This window comes from Gallinula chloropus, assembly GCF_964237585.1.
Source record: "Gallinula chloropus genome assembly, chromosome: 11".
Taxonomy (NCBI): domain Eukaryota; kingdom Metazoa; phylum Chordata; class Aves; order Gruiformes; family Rallidae; genus Gallinula; species Gallinula chloropus.
Window position 1 is genome coordinate 7,638,957 of NC_140096.1, and position 21,787 is coordinate 7,660,743.

The 21,787-nt window shown below is 57.7% G+C and overlaps 1 protein-coding gene across 2 annotated transcripts in view; it reads right to left on the bottom strand.

Moving 5' to 3' along the window:
- The window catches only part of DLG3 (discs large MAGUK scaffold protein 3), a gene marked incomplete at its 5' end in the record, with an annotated part of 51,481 nt that overhangs the window by 17,920 nt on the left and 11,774 nt on the right, over positions 1 to 21,787 (bottom strand). The window contains 9 exons of one of the 2 annotated variants that reach the window (XM_084269290.1): positions 2,753 to 2,855; positions 3,098 to 3,254; positions 7,654 to 7,813; positions 7,966 to 8,110; positions 8,678 to 8,814; positions 9,192 to 9,361; positions 9,851 to 9,975; positions 13,018 to 13,068; positions 19,967 to 20,020. In XM_084269290.1, coding sequence (XP_084125416.1) covers positions 2,753 to 2,855; positions 3,098 to 3,254; positions 7,654 to 7,813; positions 7,966 to 8,110; positions 8,678 to 8,814; positions 9,192 to 9,361; positions 9,851 to 9,975; positions 13,018 to 13,068; positions 19,967 to 20,020 — 1,102 coding nt within the window. The remainder of the gene's footprint in view (positions 1 to 2,752; positions 2,856 to 3,097; positions 3,255 to 7,653; positions 7,814 to 7,965; positions 8,111 to 8,677; positions 8,815 to 9,191; positions 9,362 to 9,850; positions 9,976 to 13,017; positions 13,069 to 19,966; positions 20,021 to 21,787) is intronic. The other variant, XM_084269291.1, reaches the window with a different exon arrangement.

A 21,787-nucleotide genomic window follows, 5' to 3' on the forward strand; every position in this document is an offset into this window, starting at 1 on the left:
GGGTACCCCCAGAGCTGGGCCTGATCCCCCACTGTGGGGTAAGCTCAGCACCAGGAGTGCAGTATGGTCCTGCATGGCCAAGGATGTGCAGGTCGAGCAGGGACTGCGTGTCCACACCAAGGATTCCCAGCACCAGCTCATGCAGTGTGTGTACCCAGGGGAGCCAGCAAGACCACAGGTGCTTTCTGTGCACTGGGAGCTGGTGCAGGGGGAGAAGACACTGGTAGAGAGGGAAATTGCATTGGAAAGCCACCACCTAAGCACACCTAAAGCCTTGTGCGTATGCCCTGCTCTCTCTGGCATGCAAACCTGCCTGCCCGGCGTGAGGTCAGCTCTGCCAGGCTATCAGAAGAGCTCAGGGATGCCCAGCCACAGGCTCCAGCCCAGCCACCTGTAACAGCTATCCCCAGGTCCATCTTTCCCCCTCCAGCCCAGCACTTTATGGCCCTGACCCACGCACCTTTCAGATGTGGGGTCAAAGTACAGACGCCTCCCCGCACAGGGCACATGTGCCACAGGCCCAGGCATGCAGGAGGGAGCAGGGCTACAAGGAAAGCTTGAAGGCTTTAAAAGTCTCCACACAGTCCTGGCACTTCCCTTTGAGCAACCAGCTCAGAGAAAGGGTGTCACATAAGGTATCTGTTTTCAGGTGAGGAATATCAAGGCTTTGCTCTGGGAGGCTTGAGGAGGGGTAATTGCCAAACCCAAGTGCTGATGACAGCAACAGGCAAAGGTCAGAGGGAAGGGAGCTCACAAACACCCCAGAGGCATCATCACAGTAGTGGTGGGAGCACCGTGCCAGGTGCAGGTACTCAGAAGAGAAGCAGCTCCTCTTTCTATCCTTTGCTGTTTTGCAATTCTTCTAATTCCCAGTGCCTGGCAGTGCCACCCCAGGGAAGGCACCTTATACTCCCCTTGGAGGCCCTGCGAGATCAGCTGCACAGCACGTGTGCACTCACCCAGCATCCTACAGGCAAGCCCTGCCCACACTCACATATGGAGACAGGTGCCATCCTCCACCTCTGCTAGCAGGGAAGAACTTCTCAAAGCTCCTTTCCACCTACATCTCCTCCTTGGGCATCCTACAATCCAGATTTCCTACCCTTTCCACAGCCACGATGCACACAGAAAAGGCAAACGTTTGGAGCACGTGGCCACTTGAGGACACCCATCCCCACCTATACCTGGGGTTCATGGTAGGGAGATCTCTCTTCTGGGCTGCCAGGCCTTCAAGCCTCCAAAGCACTAAGGTCCACTCCCAAGATACAACAGTGTGTTTCACAGCAGCAAGGCTGCCTCCCAGGACAGCTGCAGCACACGTGCCAGATGCTGCTGCCCACACGTGTCAGGAGCCATGGCAGCCCCTGAAAGCCACTGGCTACAAAGCACCAAAATTCTAGCCTCAGTCTAAAGGGGTTTTGAAACATTTTGTCCTCTCTGACATTTAGGAAGCACTCTTGGTTGGTGTCTTTGCCAAATCTCAAGTGGCAAAGGGAGCCAGAAATACAAGAACATTAAGTGCTTCCTGGAAAGAAAGAAAGAAGGAAAGAAAAAGCCAAGCCAAACAAACCCGGCAGCCACACCAGACACCTGAGCGGCTCCAACTGCTCTGTGCCCCGGCAGACTGACACGGGATGGAGGGGCAGCAGCGGGGACAGAGGGGCAGCCCGGTGATGCCGCCATGGCTCAGGGTGAAGGGTGAGAGAGCCTAAAGCCGGCCTCAGCAGGGAGGACCAGAGCTGCTGGGAGAGAAAACCAGGGGGTCCGGGGAAACCCACCTTCACCGGGAGACACGAACCGCTGCGCCCTGGTGTAGTGCGGCTCGGGACACGGTAAGAGCAGAGCAGCAGCCCCAAGAGCAGGTCCCAGCCCCTCACCGGCCAGCAGGATGCCCGCCCTCCTCAGCTCACCCGTCCAGCCCAGGGGGGGTTGGGGGGGCGGGGGGGGGGAACAGCCAGCCCCCGGCTGCCCCACGCGGGGCCGCCAGCCCCCGGCATGTTTGCCAGGGAGCTAAAGGCCGGCGCTGACAAAGGGCAGCCGGCGGGGCAGGGCGGCGGGCGAGGGCGGCCAGAGCCGGGGACAAACCCCACCCGGCACCGAGGGCCCGGTTCCAGCTCCCAGCGGCCCGGTGGTCGCGGGGGGGTCCCAAGAGCCCACCGCCCTCGCGGGAGGGATGGGAGCCGCCCCCAAACCTAGCGAGGCCGCCGCAGCCACTATCCCCGTCGGAGCCCCCTCCCCGACCCCCCCAGCAAGGCCCGCGGGACCCCACGGAGCGGGACCCCACGGCGACGCCCCCCCCCCTTCCCCCCGCAAACCAACAGCCGCCCCCCCCCCCGCTAGACACGACCCCTCTCCCAGCGAGGCACCCCGCCGGGCCAGGCCAGGCCCGGAGGACACGGCCCGGCCCGTGTCGTGCCGCCGCGCCAGCCGCGGGGCCAGGGAAGCGCGGAGGAGGCCAGCGGAGCCCGGCTCACCTGCAGGCCGGTGAGAGGGCACCAACACCCCCAACCGCAGGCTCGGAACCGCCCGGCCCGCACACAAAGCCGCGCAGGCACCGCCGGCGGGACGCGGCCGCCCCGCCCCGCCGCCCCGCTGCCCAATCGGCGCCCGCACCTCCCCCCCGCGCGCCGGGCCACGCCCCCCACCGGTGCCTGCCCGGCGGGCCCCGGCCCCGGCCCCCGGATCCCCGCGCCGGGGCTCGCCCCGCCCCCCTCCCCCCCTCCCCCCCGCCGCCGCTCCCCGCCCTCGGTACCTTCGGGCCGGTACTGCGCGATGATGGTCACCGTCTGCCCCGCCCGCTTCAGCGCCGCCGCCGCCTGCTCGTGGGTGGCGTTGCGGAGGTTCACGCCGTTCACCTGCCGGGATAGAGCGGGAGGCTCCGCTGCACCGCACCGCACCGGGCCTGGCCCTCGGCAGCGCTGCCCCGCCTCCTGGACCGGTACCTTTGGTACCCACGCTCTGCCTCGACACCCGGCCCCAGAACCGCACCTGGTACCGACACCCCGAGTCCCGGCGTCCCCGGCATCCACCCCCTGTGGGTGCCCGGCCGGAGCTCTGGGAAGCCATGGATGGGCAGCGGGCAGCCCCACCGACTCACCGAGAGGATGCGGTCTCCTCTCCGCAGCTCCCCGCTGAGGTCAGCAGGGCCCCCGGCCAGGATGAAGGACACGAAGATCCCCTCACCATCTTCCCCTCCAACGATGTTGAAGCCCAGGCCAGTGGAGCCTTTGTGCAGGATGATTTTCCGGGGCTCCCTGGAAGGACAGACACAGGATGGGGAGACATCAGGGCGAGGAGTAGTGAAGCTGGTGGCAGGGTTGGCCGTTCCTAGACTTCCTGGCACGCTGGTGGGGCTGGAGTCATGCTGAGTATGACCTGGCATGACTCAGCCCTCAGCACCGAGGAGGCTGATAACTGGGAGAAGTGCAGTGACAGGAGACACAGCACAGGCAGAGACAGGTGTGAAAAGGGGTGCACGGAACCATCGGAGTGTGGATGCCACAAGCCTGAGCACTGAGGACAGAGTGGCCGTGCCAGGAGAGGGAGAGGGAGCCCCTCTGCTCCCATGCCGCACGGCAGGCACGCCTGCAGCTCCGCACACCCCCACACCACGGGCCCTGTGCGGCTCAACAGAAGTCCTGGATTTTTTGATGATGACTTAATTCTTTCACAGCTCAAACAATAGGCAGGCAAAGGCTGAGCCACTGCCTGGCAGCACAGCAATTCCACGTCAGCTTCACTCCGGGGAAAAAGAAACCCAAGTCTGATGGGAACAAGGGCAGCTCCCAGCTCAAGTGCTGGATTAAAATAAGGAATAAATGACACCAGACAATTAGCACAGTTAGACAAACACGCTGACTGCCAGCCAGCACGACACTGGGGACCGTCAGTGTATCTGCTGTGGTGACAAGCTGGGTACAGGTAAGGGCTGAGGACCTGACAGGGAGCTCTTCAAGCTGAACAACTGGGGAGTGGAAGATCTCCAGGATGCAGTAGGAGATATGCTGGAGCCCGGGCATGGCACTGCCTGAGGGCATCTCTGGTGGACCCTAAAATGCCAGCAGACTTGTGCTAAGGGGACCATTGGGCACAGGGGGGTTGGCTTGCTTCCCCCCCTAAGCTGTTACTAGCAGCTGGGCAAGAAGCAGGACTTGGGTGGCATGAGCAAACTGGGCACCCAAGGAAGTAGTTTGGCTGAGCACAGAGCCCTGCAGGCTGGCAGCATGCATGCTCCCAGGCTGCTCTTGGAAGAAAACATGTTTTTCAGCCCCCTGGACCAGGCTGGAGCATCATTGCTGTCACTTGGGCAGATGGGATAAGGTTTTGGTAATTTCATGGACGTGGATGGCAGGATTTACCCCTGGGGACACATGCCAGAGCCTCAGGAAAAGTCTCCCATAATCCTTCCCTGTGGGAGAGTCCTGATGGGCTGAATGTCACTTAGCTCCAGGCAACCACCTTATAATGAACAACAGGAGCAAGAGATGGACAGGCAGAAGTTCAAGACACCATGCAATAAAGTCTTGGTGGGCTCTTGCCCAGCTCAGACCACAGGCTCAGCACAGTCCAACCCTCCTGGCTCTCCCAGCTGCTCCTTTCCCTGTATCTGTCCAGGTACCTTCTACCTCCCACCAGACATAGCAGCATCCCAGCCACACTTGCTCCTGTGGCCTCGCAGGTGCCTGAAAGGGCACAGGGACAGCTGTTCCCTGTAGTACATGGGCAGTGAGACATGGATGGTGAACTCTGGCATGGCATGCTCTGCTGGCAGTGCTGGCTGGGAGGTGTAAGGGGCAGGAATGTTCTGAAAGCTCCATGGTGGTCCCACGCTCTCTCTGCCTCTCCTGGCTGCAGGTCGGTGTCTTCCCCAACCTGCACACCACAGACTTAACTCCTTCCTGCTCTATGCAGACCTGGACAGCACAGCCTGACTCAGGGAGAGCACTCAAGTGAGGGCAAAGTCACAACTCAACTCTCTGTGCCTGCAGCTCCAGGCATATCATGCATCCCCACAACCCCTTGCCTTCAAACCCAGAGATACAGCAGTCAGAACTCCAGCTACACATTTCTGATGGGGCAGAGGTTGACTCTGCTACCTTGTGACCTCCAGAAAATATGTGCTTTATCCTTATTGCCTCTGGATGTGTTTGAGCTCTCAGCTAAGGGAGGCTCAGGACTTGGCTGGACTGTAGTGTGGGTCTGGGATGCACCAGGACCAGGAGAAGATTGGGCAAACACCATGGAAATGACATTTGGGCCAAAAGAGGCTCAACCCTAAGGATGCTGCCAGTGCTTATCTCAGGGGTGGTTGTGAGGCAGCAGAGAGGGCTGCAGCCATCAGCTCCTCTGCAGCAAAGCTATGCCTGGGGCTTGAGCTCTACCAGGGGAAGGCTTCTGGGTCAGCAAACCCTGCCTCCAACCAGCTGATGAACTTGCTCTACCTCTGGGGTTTTGCTGCTGCCCACACAGAGTGCAGGAACCACCACCCCAACTTGGCCTGGGGGAAGCATCCCCAGCATCTGTGAGGACCAAAGGGTTTGGTGGAAGGTAGAAAGATACTACAGGAACCAAGGGGAGGAAACAAAGCCCAGACAGGTACATCTCAAATCTCAGTCATGATGTGCATCCCTTCCATCCTCATCCTGGGAGGCAGGACATGGATCCTGCAGGCAGTCCCACACTGGGACCTTGGCACAGAGAAACTGTGGGGGATCCCGTGGGGCTGTGCCAGGTCTGGGTTGCAGTGGTGGAGCTCACTGGAAAACTGATGCTCTGGTTCCCTGATACTGGGTGCTGCAGGATGTAAGAGTCACTGGAGCCATGTCCACACCTGCAGCAGCACTTGTGCCTGTGGGAGGGGAAGAGGCTGATAGTGGAGCCAGGCAAGGACTTTTGCTTCTGGGAAATGGCTGGTAGGAACCTTCTGGGAGACAACTGCTTTTTCAGGGGACTTGCTGCCTTTTCCCACACCAGTAAGATGCATTTGGACCACGCTGGTCCCAATGCACAATCCTGGTGATGCGTAAGCCAACAGACCAAGACCACAACGAATCTGACCAGGGGAGGTCAGCGATGTGTGTGAGATGCCCCAGGATGGATGATGAAGGGGCTGAGCCGGCTGCAGGCTGTGCATCTGGTGAGGAGCAGGAGCCTGTGGCTGGGCACAGTGGCTGCATGGTGACAGCCTGTTTGCGGTGGGGCCCTGAGAAGGCAGCACCATCCTCTAGCGGCCATGGGCACGTGCTGCACCAGAGACACTGCTGAGCCACTGCCAAGCCATCGCCATGTCATCGCCACTGGGCCCTGTCCAGCTCAGGCTGGGATGCTCTCTCCACCCTCTGGCCCGTAAACAGGGATGCTGGCACATGTAGGAAGGGACACCACGGTGGGACCAGGGTCCCTGGTGAGAGACAGATGGTGCTGGGACTCAGTCCCTTCTGTGGTGCAGTGGAATGGCAGAAAGCACTGCTCCTGTGTGTGGCATCATCCCCCAGCGCCCTGACAGCGCAGGACTTGCTACACCGAGCAAGGACGCAGCCCTGGGGACAGGCTGTGAACTGCTGCTGAGAGCAGGTGGAGGAGATGAGGTACAGAGGCCAGTGCTGCCCAGGTCATGGTGCACAGAGGCACCTGACTGCAGATAAGCACCAAGAAGTGAGAAATCCCCGTTACAAAGGTGAGTGTGGCCACCCTCCAGGACCTGACGCCTGATGGCAAGTCAGGATCTCCTGCTCCAGCATCCACCAGTGCCCTGGAGAACAGGACAAACACAGCTGAGGCTACAGCGTCTTCCACTGCAAATGCAAACCTGAAACCAGCCTGCAACCTTGCTCCTAACCTAAGCCTAACCCGAGTGTCAGTCCTAAGAATACAGCCTGAGCCCTACAGCCCTGAGGACACCAAACTTAGAGCAGGCCCAGCGCTGGCCCCAAGGCTGTGACAAGCAGGGGGAAAGCCGTGAGCCCGTGCAAGCAGAGCAGGACCAGCTAGGTCTTGTTCTCCTCCCAGTCCTTTGGAGATGTTTATCCTGTATTTAGGCTCAGAGGAACATCTTTGTGATCCTCCTTTTCTCTTGGGTTCACAAAACAAACCTGCTTGTGCACTAGATGGTGCTAGTGGGGAAAAGGGGGGCTGTTCCAGGGCTATGCAAGAGGCTGGCAAACCTGAGGCTGGCAGCTGGGGAAATGGCACCCAGCCCAGGTGGTTTGGGATGCTGGGTTTGGGGAGCACAGGAGGAGGTTTCTCCTCCCCTGGCTTCTTACCCTTGGCAGAGCTCTGCTCAGTGACAGCCACCTTGCAGCCTGGGAGCCTGTGGTGCTGCTGGCACCAGCTGGCACAGTAAGGGCAGGGAACACTTTGGTACCAGGTATTGTAAACCAAGGAAGATAATGAAGCTGAAATGCGGATGTGTAAGGGAGGAACAGGAGGGGAAATGGAGAAGGGGGTGGGATGCGGCGAGCCAGCAGGGCCGGTCTCAGGGGAGAGTGGGCACAGAGCTCACTGTGGGGGCCCCAGGCTTTGCATCATGCACCCACAAATGGGCTTTTGGGCAAGGCTCTGCACCGGCACTGGGGGTGAGGTCAAGCAGCCAGGAAGAGAAAGAGATAGGAGGAGAGGGCGCAGGGGTTGGGGATGCTCATGCCCAGTACTCACCTGGTGAAGTCCTCGTCCCCAATCATGTGCCGAGGGATGGGTGAATACCTGGACGGAGTCACCTGGGGAGGGACAGGGTAGGCAGGCTTGCTCTCAATGCTGCCCAAGTAGCCCATACTGGAGTTATGGCTTATGTGGTTGTCAGCCAAGGCTGAGAAGGCTGCAGGGGGAGGAAAAGGGCATCAGGAGTAGAAATCCTCCACAACGTGGAGGTGGAGACCAGTCCAGCATTGCCCACCGCCCCAGCACGCTCTGCCCCCCCCAGCCCTGCAATGCCCAGGCTGACGCGCCAGCGGCTGGCAGCGTACGTACTGCTGGTGTAGTCGGGGGGCGCATACATGTCGTTGAGGTGGATGTTGCCAGGCTTGGCCACTTTCAGGTACACCATGTCAGAGGTGTTCTTCAGGGCAGCCACCGCTTCTTCGTGCCGCACGTCCTGCAGGTTCGTGTTATTCACCTGCGGAGGGAAGGGATGGGGTGACACAGGGAAGAGACGGGGTGATGCAGGGAAGGGATGGGGTGACACAGGGAAGAGACGGGGTGAAGCAGGGAAGGGATGGGGTGATGCAGGGAAGGGACGGGGTGATGCAGGGAAGGGACGGGGTGATGCAGGGAAGGGATGGGATGATGCAGGGAGGAGATGGGGTGATGCAGGGAAGGGACGGGGTGATGCAGGGAAGGGATGGGGTGATGCAGGGAAGAGACGAGGTGATGCAGGGAAGGGACAGGGTGATGCAGGTGTGGGAAGGGATGGGGTGATGCAGATGCAGGAAGGGATGGGGTGACAGATGCGGGCAGGAGGGCAGGGGTGCAGTAGCTCTGGAGACAGGGTCCCATCTCCATGGGTTTGGCTCTCCTGTGTGCTGCCGGTGCTGCACCTGTCCCTCCCAAAGTACCATCCCTGCAGGGATCCAGGGGAGAGGCATGGGGTTGCCAGCAGGAGGGGGTGCTGGGGTTCAGGGCTGGCACCACAGCACAGCTGAGACTGCCCAGCTTTATGGCGGGCTGGGGGCATGGGGCTTACCGCAAGCAGCCGGTCCCCAATCTGCAGGCGCCCATCCTTCTGGGCAGCACCTCCCTCGATGATCTTGGTGATGTAGATGCTGTTGTCCCCAGGGATGTGCTGGTTCCCGATTCCCCCTGCAATGCTGAACCCCAGGCCTGAGGGAGAGTGAAAAGGCAGGTGAGGGGTGAAGGACAGATGGACGGACCCCTGGGCTAGCACCATGGTCCCTCTGCCTTGCTGGGCTTCCCAGCCTGCCCCAAATCTGGCAGGCGATGGGCCACCCCACTACTATGTGGGGACAGCCCAGCCACCACACTGATACGTGGGGCTGCCCCACACCCCATGCCCCAGAGCATCCCACACTACTGGGCCAACTCCTGGCATCCTGCGCCGCCGCAGTGCCAATTCACATTCCACATCCCCAGTGACACTACCTTCCACCTTGTGGCATCCCACACCGAGGGGTCACCCCACATACTATCTCGTGGAGGAGGCTTGCACCCCAATCCTGTGAGCAGAGTGAGGGGTTCACCTTTGGGGCCCTTCATCAGGTTGACCTCCATGATGGTCTCTGGTGGGGGCTGCCGGCGGCGCACCACGAGCCGCACCACAGGGCCTGCTTCCTTCAAGGCCTCCACGGCTTTGCTGTGCACCACCTCGGAGACGTCCACGTCATTCACCCGCAGCACGCAGTCATTCACCCTGTGGGCACAGGGTGGCCCTGAGCTCCCCTGGGGAACCACCAGCCTGTGCCACCCTCCTCTAGACACTTCTGCCACCCTCCTCTGGCTGTGCAGACCCTTGTGCAAAGAAGAGCTCCTTAAGCTGGCCAGGTCCTGCCCGGCCAAAGTGAGAGTGGGGTCCCTCTCAAAGGGGGAAGGCAAGGGGGCTGGTGCCCATAGCACGACGCTGCTGGAGATGGGAGATGAGGGGAAAGGCTGGATCCTAGCCCAGGCTGCAGGGGGAAGGATGGGAGCCAGAGCCTGGTGTGGGGAGGGTAGGAGGGGTGGCTGCAGACAGGAGCCTGGTGGCAGGGGACCACGGGCATCACTGCACTGTGGGACCTGGCTGTGGGGAAGGGACCAGAGGGGGCAGGAACCATGGCAGAGGAGGGAGGCAGGAGCCTTGAGGATCCCTGGGGAGATTCCAGGTGACACCCTGTTGGGGCTGCTCCCCTGGCCCTGTACTCACCCCAGACGACCATCCATGGCTGCTGCTCCCCCAGGGATGATTTTGGTGATGAAGATACCTGGGTCATCTGGAATGTGGGGGTTGTCGATTCCTCCCGCTATGCTGAAGCCGAGGCCAGAGTTACCCTGCAGAAAATCAAACACTGCATCCTTCTGCTGTGGGCAACCACTTGCTGCCAGTCCTCCTGAAGTGGTTCCCCCAAACCAGAGCTGCCCAGGGTGTGGGAGTCCTTACAGCATCTGTTGCATCCCAGGGTGCCTGGCTCAGGGGGCAGAAGGATGTGCGTCCGGAGGGGAGGCTGGTGCTCATCAGCCGAGGTGCTCGATGCAGCAGCACAGAGCATGGAACAGATGGAGCAGGAGAGTGGGAGCCACTGAGGACCTCCCTCTCCACTGTGTCTCCTCGGAGAGACTCAGGCAGGCAGCAAGCTGGGGAAGAGGGGGTGGTCCTTGGCGGAGAAAAACCTCCCCTTACTGGCACCTCCCCAGGAGGAGACACCAATGCTGCAGCCTGCACAGAACCAGTCACCAGCATTCCATGCCTGCCCCCTGCCCCTGGGAGGCAGCCCCAGCATGGAGCCAACCCAGGGACCAGCAGTGCTGATGCCACAACTTGCAGGACTGGGTGGAGGGGGCTGTCAGGATGGAGCAGGGTTTCCAGTTCTGCCTCCTTTTCCTCACAGACAGGCTTGGAGCATCACTTGAGGTTCGTCCTGCTGAAGTCTGCCTGGGGAGGATCCAGGGGCAGCAATCCCATGCTGGCAGCATCCTAGGATGAGCGGCTGTGGCCCTGTGCCACCTCTCCCGTTTGCAGGATCCCGGTTAGTGACACAGTCTCAGGCGCTGCTTCCAGCTCCATGCTTGATGCAAGTGGACAATTCCTGCTTTTTCTGCTCTGCCTTGAAAATCAGATGGCTCCCTGCCTTGTTTTTTCATGCGGAAGAGCTGACACTTAGTCATATCATATCATGCCTGCCTCTCTCGTACACAAATGGGCCCAGGCCAAGCTCCCTCCCAGCTGCTCATGGCCCCTGTACTCAGCGTTAGGTGATGGGGAGCTCTGCCTTTCTGGGGGACCTGTGGCCAGGAGGGCCACACTGGAGCTCCTAGTCTACATTCCCTGAGTCCCCGGGATGTAGCACTAGCAGCCAACTTGGACTTGCACGTCTCCCCATCAATTTGGGCTCAGCATCAGCTCATGCAGTGACAGAGAGGTCTCTGTGCCGACTTCATGCTACACGTGACACAGCTCATGGCATCTCTGGGAGCCACCAATGCCTCTCGCTACGCAGTGGTCTCCTGCTGTATGGGATTTGACCAGCATGTGACAAGGAGGCACTCAACGGTGAAAGGTCTGAGGCCACTCTTCTTTCTCTACGCTGGATTCTGGTTGCCCACATCAAAAAAGCTGCTTGCAGTCACTGGAGACCCAGCCTGGCCCCAGCAAGGCAAGTGAGACTGTGAAAAACGGTCTCCAGCTGTTCATTGTGCCCCTCTATGGAAGGGTGCCCTCCGATGCCAGCCAGAAAACATGGATATGATGCAGGAGATGTTTATTTTTATGTTGGTAAACCCCAAAATGAGCCTCAATGGATTTCTTAGCTGGTATCGGGGTAGACATAGACATAGGTTCAACTCCTGCTGCGAACACATCCATGGTGGGTAAACCTAAGGAGTTTCCTCAGTTACTGCTCCCAAAACACTGCTGCGTTTGCCCTTGTCTTTATAACAAGGACAAGGATTAATAACAGTGACAGACCAACAATTCTGAGGTACACTGAGGTCATCTCCAGGAGCCAAACACCCCACCAAGGGGACAGCCTCACCCCCAGGCACCAGGATGCTTCTCCTGCAGTAAGATGGGGCTGTTGGATCCCACTGGGGACCAAGGAAGGGCCTGGGTATGGTTCGTGCTGGCCTGGCTGCTAAGCACTAGAATTCCCTCACGTTTTCTCACTGCTGGAGAGAGGGAATCACTGCCTGGGCCTGTGAAATGGGTGCAGCAATGAGTGCTGCCTCTCCGTGCGACCCTGCCAATTCTCCCCCTGCTCCTGCTGTGGGCTGAGGACAGAGGATGCTCTGAAGAATCCCTGAAAACAAGGCTTTTGCCTCTAAATTGGGCCTGGAGCGAGAAGCACTCAGCCCAAAAAGGAAGCATCCCCTGGGCTGGTTTCGTCAGGCACGCCGGGGAAGCAGTGGGTGAGGCGGCAGCCCCAGATAACCTTCCGTCCACCCACCTCCATGATGCAGAGCCAAGGGGAGGAGGGAGATGACTAAAGGCAGAGAGGAACAGAATAATGAGTGATGCGTCTTCCCCTGCAACGCCGGCCACGCAGCGAGGCCGAGCCAACCGGCGCGGCAGCGAGGAGGAGGCAAGGTGCTCAGGGAGCACTGCGGGCAGCCTCCCACCCCAGCCATCCTCCAGCCACACAGCGGTGTCCACTTCTCAGAGCCAACCTTGAGCCAGCTTTTACCACTCCCTCTCCATCCTTCCACCCCTGGGCACCGGGGCAAATTCCTCCCTGCCCTGTGGGGTGCTGGCTTGCCCCTGGATAGGCTCCATCCACGGGGAGAGCTAATTTTAGCTGTGGCTGGAGTGGTGCACACCATCGGCTCTGCGTTCCCGACAGACAAGAAAAGGCTGGAGCAGAAACACCCCCTGTTGCAGTCTGGTTTACTAGAAAACTTGTCCTTGCTGCTTAGCATCCCTGCTCCTCATACCCCGGAGCAACGGGGAGTCTGGTAACAGGGCAGCATCATTCCCCCGTGCCTGGCTGTGGGATGCACCTGCCTGCGTGCCTGCATGAGCACTGCTCCCTGCACCACCATTCTCCACCAAAGACGGTGACAAAGAGCCTCCCCACCGGCGCTGCGCTGGCGGATTTGTGGGGGCAAGGGTGTGAACGAGGGAGGCAAGGGAGAAGCCCTCCTCCCCCGCTTCTGGAGGGCTCTGCGGTGCGGGGGGGCGGGGAGCAGCAAGCCCACCTCTCCCTGTGCGGGAAGGCGAGTGCGACACCCCCAAAAGACTCTGGAGAGAGCAGGGAGTGGAGACCAACCTCCCCCCATCAACTGGTGTGGGGTTGCTACGGGTGCCGGCTGCAGCAGCGGTGGGAGGGTGAGTGGGAAGAGGCAGCACAGGCTGCCGGCGGGTGAGTAAAGAGTACTTACCCTTTCCAAGACGATCTCCTCGTATTTGAACATCCCATCGCTGCCATTCACCTGGGGAGAGGGAGACAGCACGTTATGGCTCTGTGCCGGTCCGGGGGAGATTGCTTTTCCCTCCCGATAGCTGAACATTGAGAATCCAACCTAAAAGCTGCACCATCACCACTGAAAAAAACCCACCAAACCCCAACCCTTAAACACAATTGCTCGAGCCTACCCTGGAATTAAACCATGCACTGCTTTTCTTCCTGGGCATGAGCCAAAGCCAACTGACTTTAATGCACTTCAGTGCAAAGCTTTATTCTCCCAGCTCATTTCTCCAGCCATGAAAAGGAACACAACTGAAGACACAAAAAGCAATAACGCCTTTGTTACGCAACGTGTAATTAACCTCAGGAATTCACTGCTGCAGAAAGGGGGTTGGTCCATTGAAAGGGGGGAAAAAATATGTTTGTACATAATAACATAATAAAAACCTTCAGCAGCTTATATCTTTTAAATCTTTTAGTAGCACGACTGTGTTAATGGGGAATTCAGAATAATTTATTCTACTGAATTAGCTGGGTGCAAAGGAAATGAGGTGCAACTGGAGGGCACAGTGAGAGGGGAAAACACTGGGATGCCCAAGTATTAAAAAAAAAAAATATGGTGTAGCCTGTCTCAATGCTGTACACCATATTGATCCCCACACTTAAAAATCTGTCATAGCCAGGGTATCAAAGTAGGGCTCTGGGCAACACAATGGCTGGAAACAAAAGGAATGCAACTGCAGGCTCTTTAAAAGATAAATGTACAGGTCAAAACCTTACATTTTCCCCATAAGCAGCAACACACAGAAAAATAAGGCAGCATTTTCACTCCACATCATCAGAAACAGGCCATGAACAGCTGCCCAGGTCTAAAATTTAGCAAGATTTGCAAAGCAATTGGCTAGTGGAACATCCAGAGCTCTTGCACTCAACAGCCACAGTTTGGAGGGGACTGGCCTCGAGCTCAGAATTTAAGTCACTCTAGGAGGGAAGGGCAGGATGCAGGTCTGCATGGCGCAGCAGAGGCAGTGGGACCCAGGGCCAGGCAGGCAAATGCCTCTCCCATCAGGCAGTCCTGCTTCTGTCTGTGGCTCCTGGGCAACATGCAGGTTCCCTCATAGGGATTTTACATCCACCATCGATCAATAGCTTGTAGATTGTATGGAGCCACTTTCTGTATGTGCTCTGTATCTCAAAACAGAGCTGCTGTGGCTTTATTTGGACATGGGTCCTCTTATCTGGCATCAGCACACCAGTTGTGTCCCACTTGCCCAGCTCCCTGCTATCAGCCCCTGTGGGGGCACAGCCCAGCCACCCTCCAAAACCCCACCCGCACTGCTGGGTCATGAGATGGTAGTGACAGCAAAGATTATTTATGCTAAAGCCATCATCTGACACCATAGAAAGAAACTCAGTGAGGCAGCCAGGAGGTCCTATTTATAGGTAGGAAGAGGAAATGGGAGTTATTCTAGGTATGAATAATCAGGTGCCCAGGTGGAAAAGCAGTTCTGCATGCCAGGATTTGGGATGGGGCTGTGCCCCCTGCTACACACACACACATACACACACACACACCCTCATTCCATGCCTGGTTCTGCCCTGGTGAGGCTAAAGCAGTCCTACACCCTGTTGTGGGTGCTACACTTCACGAAGGGTGAGGCTCAGGAGAGTTCATAGCAGAGAAACAGAATGGGGACTCCAGGGAACATGGGCTGAGAGGGTTGTCCCTCCTTGGAAGTGCTCTGTGCCTGTTGCCTCTCAGATACAGGAAGAATTCAGGGTATGATTCAGGGTTGGAACGTCCAGATGCTCCGATATGAGGATGCTCTGATCTTCCCAGCACATTGGGAAAGGCTTTGGTCAGCTCTCAAACAGGACCCCTCTCCAGAAAAGCACTGGGAGTAGTGGCAGGATCCCCATCAGGCTCAGAGGGACAGGGACACAGGATAGTGCCACCTCCTGCCACAACACTACCCTGGGCTGTGCTCCTGTAGGCAGGGAGCATTGCTGGGGGGGTGTATCCCTCTCTGCCATGGATCGTGTCTCCCTCTCAGCCCCCTAAAATACTGACTAATCCTGTGTAGAGCTGTCTCGCTGGCCCGTGCCACCCTCACAGCCTCCCTCACTCGGATGAGCCTCCGGGCTCATCTTGTCTCCGTAGCTGGCAGCCCAGTGGCGTGGGGTGCAGTGTTGCTTCTCCCTGGCTTTCCAGCAACTTGGATTCTTGGCACCCTTTGCTACTACACACACTGTCCTCTCTGCTTTGGCATTCAACACAGTTGCCACACAGTCAGCCATATGCACACCCACGGCTGCAGAGGAACAGCACATACATACCTACAGGATGGGGATGTGCAGAAAACTTTGACAATCTGTGAGCTGTGGAGAGAGCCAGCAGCGCGTCAGCCCCACCAAGTGAGCGCTGCTGCCGGCAGGCGCCCCAGGCACAGCGACACCCTGACACACAACCCCCTCGGGCACCCTGCTACTAGGCAGGTGAGGCTTGGAGCATCCCTGCTTCCCGATTCTCAGGGCTGCCAATGCTGAGCCGTGCTTTGCGTCACTCCCTGAGAAGGCGAGCGGTGTTGGCTCCCGCCTGGCGTGGTGTGTGGAAGGAGCAGCCCGCTCTGGCCAGGTTTGCCAGGGACAGCCAGGCCTGACCATGAAGTTTGAGCTCTGCCTGTATCCAAAATCCACGCAACAGAACGCCGGTTAATTGCATAAGGAAGCCAAATGGAGAACTTAATATATACCACGTAACCAAGGGAACGAGCCAACAAAGCAAACGTTCCAGAGTTGGAATACTGAACACCAGTCACTCACTGACGGCAAAACCTCCCTGCAGCACCCACCAGAGCCACCATGACCTGGCTCTGCTGCAGGATGTTGTCCCCCTCCTTCACTGGTGCCCTGTGCTCTTCCCTGGCTCCCGTTTGGGGCTGTCTCAGTGCTGAGCGATGCCCAGCTCCATCGCCCCTGGGCGGGGAGATCACCCTACTCCCACCTCCCTGGGTAATGCCTGCAGAGCTGACTGGGGCGTTGGGAGGTAACGAGCTGTTCCCAGTGCATCCCCATCCCAAGCATCATTTGATTTCTCATGGGAGAGCAAGAGCATTTCTCCCAAAGCCCTTCCCATGCAGCAAGCACACCTGAGTGCTCAGGGAAGAGGTCCCCTTCACCGGCCTTTGCTTCCCTTTTGTGTTTTGAGCAGCAGGGAAATAGTTAGCGATGATGACATTTAAATCCTCAACAGAAGGCTGCAGAGTTAACACTCATTTGATAAACAGAAGAGCACACACCTTCCAGAGCTACTGCAAGCTGTCTGTAGGCTCTGCCGGCCAACACTGCACCAGTGCACATGGAACACGCTTCACAATTTGCTAGAGAATCAGGATTATTTTTTTAAATAAAAAAGGTGGACAAATTTAGAAGATGAAGATGGGGTTCCTCAAATCCAACCCAAATAGCCCACCAGGCTGTGGGAGGAAATAACCTGAGGGAAGGTTATCACCACACTGCTGGCAGCCACTTTCAGAGCAGGATCGAGCCCCCAGCTTGTGGTTGGGATGTGATGGGGACAGGCAGCGGGACCTGGAGGTGGAGCAGCCACAAACTGACATAATGAAGGGTCTGAAGGCTGGATGGAGGGACAGCCCTCAGAGCTGTCAGCTAGACCCAGAGGTGGAGAGTGTCTTGTGATGCCCCACACCTGCCCCAGTGTGGGGAAGGGACAGCAGCCTCGTGCCAGGGCAGCGGGTGTGATGGGCACCTCCCTGCTGGCACGGGTGCCCAGCAGTGCTGGTGAAGGAGAGCTCTCCCTGCCTGCACGTGGCAGGAGGCCCAGAGAAAATAGGTCAAGAGCTGCCTCCCTTCACCTCCTCACATTCACGCATCCTGCTGCAGCACCAAGACCTACTGACTCACTTCCAGCTGACCCCTGGCCCCGACCCCCTCGTGTGCGCTGCCCACAGTGCTGGCCTTGTGCACAGAGTAAATAAAGCCGTGCTCCTGGGCAGCCTTTCGCTGAGGTCCATGTGGATGAGCCTGCTGAGCTTGGGCAGATGGAAGGGGTTTGAAAGCTGAAGCCACAGCACACAGCTGGGAGGGCTCCATGGCCACTGTGTCTGTGGGAACTGGTGTGAGATGTGACACCGCCAGCACTTGGGACCAAGATGTGAAGGTTGTGGTTTCAATGGGGTTTTTTCGCTTTTTCAGGCTTACAAGCAAGTTCTGTCCTTGTCAAAGACACTGAATAACAGTGGCCATATCTGCTGCCCTCCACCCCACAGTGGTGAGGACCCTGGCAGCAGGCAGTGCCACACAAGGAGGTTGCCTCTGAGCTTACTTGTGGCAGAGCCCAGGGCTCCTGTGGCACTCGCTGGATGGGATCAGCCCTGGGAAGCACTTGGCTTCCTCAGACCTGGCTTCTTACACCCTGAGCAGCAAGAAGTTGTTTCAGCTTCAGAGAGGCAGAGACCTCATCTTCTGTGGCAACTCTGCTGCTGATGCCTCCTCTCCCCACTATGGACCTGCTGGGCAAACCCACCCAGGGGTGAAACCAGTAACAATGAGCTGGCACAGCTGATCCCCTCCAGCATCCATCCTTACCCTTTAAGGAATACTATTAGGAATTTTATAGGGTTTTATTTGGGGTTTTACACCCTGGGGGTGCTGAGCTCCACATAAGTTGCAGGCAGCAGAGCAGAACCCTGGTCCCAGGGGTGAGTGGGACCTGGTGCTACAGTTAATACCTCACAGTGCTGCTGGTGCTCTTGGGGATGGAGGTGGGTGGACATAGAGATTGAAATGTGGAGCAGACTTCTTCATAAACAGCCGTGGCCAAATTCAGCCCAATGCAATCAATGGAGTTAGAACAGGAAGGAACTAGACTACATCCATCTGTTTATCATTAAGGGAAGCACTGAATAGTTAAGCAATTAAAGACTGGAATATGTGACTTTAACCCTTCCAAATACATACTGTACCAACAGGCTTCAGCTTGGGGTTTTGTAAAAAAGAATGCTTTCAGATTTGCCATTTTGGTGTGCTCTTCTGCAGCAATGCCCTGGTGTGGCTTCTTTGCTGATCTGGGAGGTTTTGGGGGGTTTTCCCTGGAGCCCGAGGAGCCCTGTACCCTGGAGAAGGAAAGGATGGACCAGGACTTTTTTCTGTGCTGGTATGACATGAAGTAGAAGGCAAGAGGGTTTCCAGGCTGGAGGTTGAGAAGAATGAAAATGAGGTATCTTCCTTGGCCTGGGCACAGGCTCCTCTGGGCACCTTGCAGGAGGCACACGACTGGGCATAGGGCTGGTAGTCCCCACTCTGCCCAGCCCACGACAGCCACAACCTGCCCCTTTGTTTTGACCACTGCAGGGCAGTTCCCCCCAGCACGTGCTGCTGGTGGTGGGTGGGTGGGTGGATGGATGGATGGATGGATGGATGGATGGATGGATGGATGGATGGATGGATGGATGGATGGGGTAGGTGACTGCCCTCCCCAAGGGTGTGTTCTCCAGCAATACCTCCCTGTCCTGCCCCAGCATACCACTTTCAAACTTGCACTGCGTCCTTCCTGTCTCCAGTGCCCTGTAGAGTGGCACCAGCTGGGTGAGCACAGAGAGCAGGCTGCTATGTGGTGCTGCCCTGCAGCTGGAGTGCCCAGCACCCTGCATGAAGCCTCCAACCCCACAAACACCCCACAAGGCCACTTATTTGGAGAAGGAAGCCTTTGGGGACAGGAAGTCTCTTCTGTCACCTTCATACAAGTTTGCTGGACCCAGGACCAGGACACTGGGAGAGGCATCAACACCTTCCTCTCCAATGACAGCTGGTATTGTTTCAGTACTCAACCAAAAAGCCAGGATTTCAGAGGTCTCAGCTGGGCTTCCCTTCCTTTTTATAGCCCTGCCCAACCAGCCCAGCACATCTCTGATGCACTTTGATCCCATCACAGTCTGTGGGCTGAGATCTGCAGCTCTTTGCAAGGAAGGTTCAACCACCACAAGTTACCCGCAGCCCTCTGCCATGGCTGTGAAGACAACCCAACCCCAGCTCTGAGTCCTGATGCCTCTTCATCCATGTGGAAGGCAGCTGAAAATTGCTGCATCAGAAGAGAACCAGGTGCAAAGCACCCAGCCCTTGAGAGCTATGAACTGAGCTCCAATTTGGGGGAAAAAAAGGGAGCACCCAATGAGCACGGAGCCAGCACTGCAAAAATCCACTTTGGCCGCCCTGCTGCCTCCATCCCACCAGCAGGAAGGATTCACAAATGTTCTGGGAAGGAATGCAGCAGTGTGCAAACCCTCTCTGCAACAATCCAAGGAGGATTATCTTTATACTACACCAAGAGTGCCAAAAGCAGCAAACACTGGCAGGCACCAAGCACTGCTCAGCTGCTGGCAGCCTTCGCTGGGAGAGGAGCAGTAACTGATGGGTCCTGCTGCCCTGGGGACCAGTGGGTGTGATGTCAGCAAGCACCCAGAGGGTCCTGCCTCCCTCCTCAGGGACTGGGGCTGCTGAAAAGGGCTGAGGCAGTGCAGGAAGGTAAGGGATGCCCCAGCAGAGCCTCAGAGCCACCCTGCATGGCATGGGCCTGTGGGTAACTGTGAACACAGCCAGCCCAGCTCCCCCTGCTCCTCTGATGCCTGCTTACCTTACAGTGTGCCCATCTGAGTGCCTCCTGCCTTGCCCCCTCCCTGTGCTGGAGTCCCCAGCATCGTTTGCTGCTAGCCTTGGCTCTGCTCAGTGTCACCCAGCTGCAGCAAGGTTTGTGAGTGTGATGTGCTACAGGGATGTGGCACAGGTACCAGGCTCCCCTGCCACCTTGCCAGGCCCTCCTGGAACCGGAGGAGCCCTTCCTGCACCACTGAGCAGGGAAACACACTGCTTGTTCAAAGGAAGTGAAGCAAACCCAGGAGACTTACAGAGAGCCCTTGTTCCAGCGATTCTGTGTTCACGATAATGGGAGCAGGGTTGGCCTGTGAGGAGACAAAAGTGGGATGTCACTGAGCGGAGCGATGAACACAGTCCTTCGTGGTGCACTGCCTCTCCCCTGGCCATGCCACCACAGACCCTCCAGGCCAGGCAGAAGACAGTAGTTCAGGAAAGACTCTGCTTTTGTCCCTCCTCCAGGTACCCAAGAGCCCTGGGACAGGAGCTGGGTCACAGCACTGCTCTGGGAATCAGTCACCTCCTCAGATCTGGCATGTCCTGAACATGGCTTTGGCTACTAGGAAAGAGACAGGGAAGACTAGAAACTCTCTCAGCCTCCCAGAATCCCACAAGCACCAAAATTCACGTGAAAGAGATTAAGAAATAGGAGCAGGGAAGGAAGTCCTTCTGAGGGAGGGAGATATTGCCAGCAGGCCAGCCCTGACACCTTCATGCACCTTCCAGCAGCTGCTGCCCCTCTTAAGCACAAGACCACCGTGCCCTGGGAGAGGTGTCAGGGTTTGGTCCCTCATCCTCATTACCCCACCCCACCACATCCATCCCCTCTCCTCCCGGGCTGCCCTCCGCCCCTTAGCTCAGAGGCGCAGAGGGAGAGCGTAGGCAGACGGTAGGGGCCAGGCCCGAAAGAGAGGTGGGTTCCTAGGGGAGAAGGGCACGGGGGGAAGGTGCAGTGCCGGTGGCCAGAGGGACTGGGGCGAACGCGGCCCCCGAACCCCGCCCGCGGAGAGCTGCCGCTCCGGAGCTGTCCAGCGCCGCAACCCTCCTGAAGGCCGCTGCCTTCCCCCGCAGCCACCTCAGCAGCTGCGGAAGACCCGAGCGGGAGCGTGAAGGAGAAACGCCCCAAAAAACTGCGCGATTTAAGATTAATTACGCGCAAAAAGCAAAGGGTGCAAAATCTGGGAGGTCAGGGTTGAGCTGGGATTCACACCGGTACTCCAAGGCGTGCACAGAGAACAGCAGCCAGGGGAAGGAAGGTGGGGAATGCAGAGGGGTATGAGCTGGAAGGGGTATGAGCTGGAAGGGGTATGAGCTGGAAGGGGTATGAGCTGGAAGGGGTCCTGAACCCTGCGCCTTAGGGCATCAGAGACATCCAAGTCGGGGGTCAGCAACAAGCAAGCCAAGGTATGTGCTAGCACAGCAATGAACAGGGGCCGCTGCCTGGGCAGGACCGCAGGCAGTGGGATGGCACAGCCTCTGAGGCTGGGATTCCCGCAGGAGCAGGCTGCCTCCTCACTGCCCCTCCTCTAGGTTTATGTGCCCCTGGCAAGGACCAGCGTCCTCGCACCATGGCTGTCTGCACTGTCTGGTTGAGTCGGTCGTATTTCTGGACTTTCCACTCTCCTCGTTCCATAGGTGGGAGAATTTAGAGGTCAAGCAGGCTGCAGCTTAAATCCTGCCCTGAAAGGTTCCGCTCTCATATGGATGGAGCAGGAAGTAGTTAATTTGATTTATTCAGATGCTTTCTGATCTTTCCTGCAGCTGTAACTATTGGTTACAAAACCACAGTTTTTACAGCAATTAATTCTCTAGCTCAGGCAAATATGACCACTTCCAAGCGCTCCTGCCAAACCCCTCCCACACACAGAAGAGAATCACAAGTTTCAGGTCCAGTGTCCTGGGATCTCCACGGCCCAGAAGCAATGTTAAACTGGGAATATCCCTTCTCTGGCAGTACACAGTACTTGTATTTAATCCAGATAATTTGTGAGATAGCATATATTAAACCTGGCACTGGCTTTTATTAGTCCCCAGTGCAATTCCAGGAAGGGATTCCACATTTCAAGGCAAAAAAG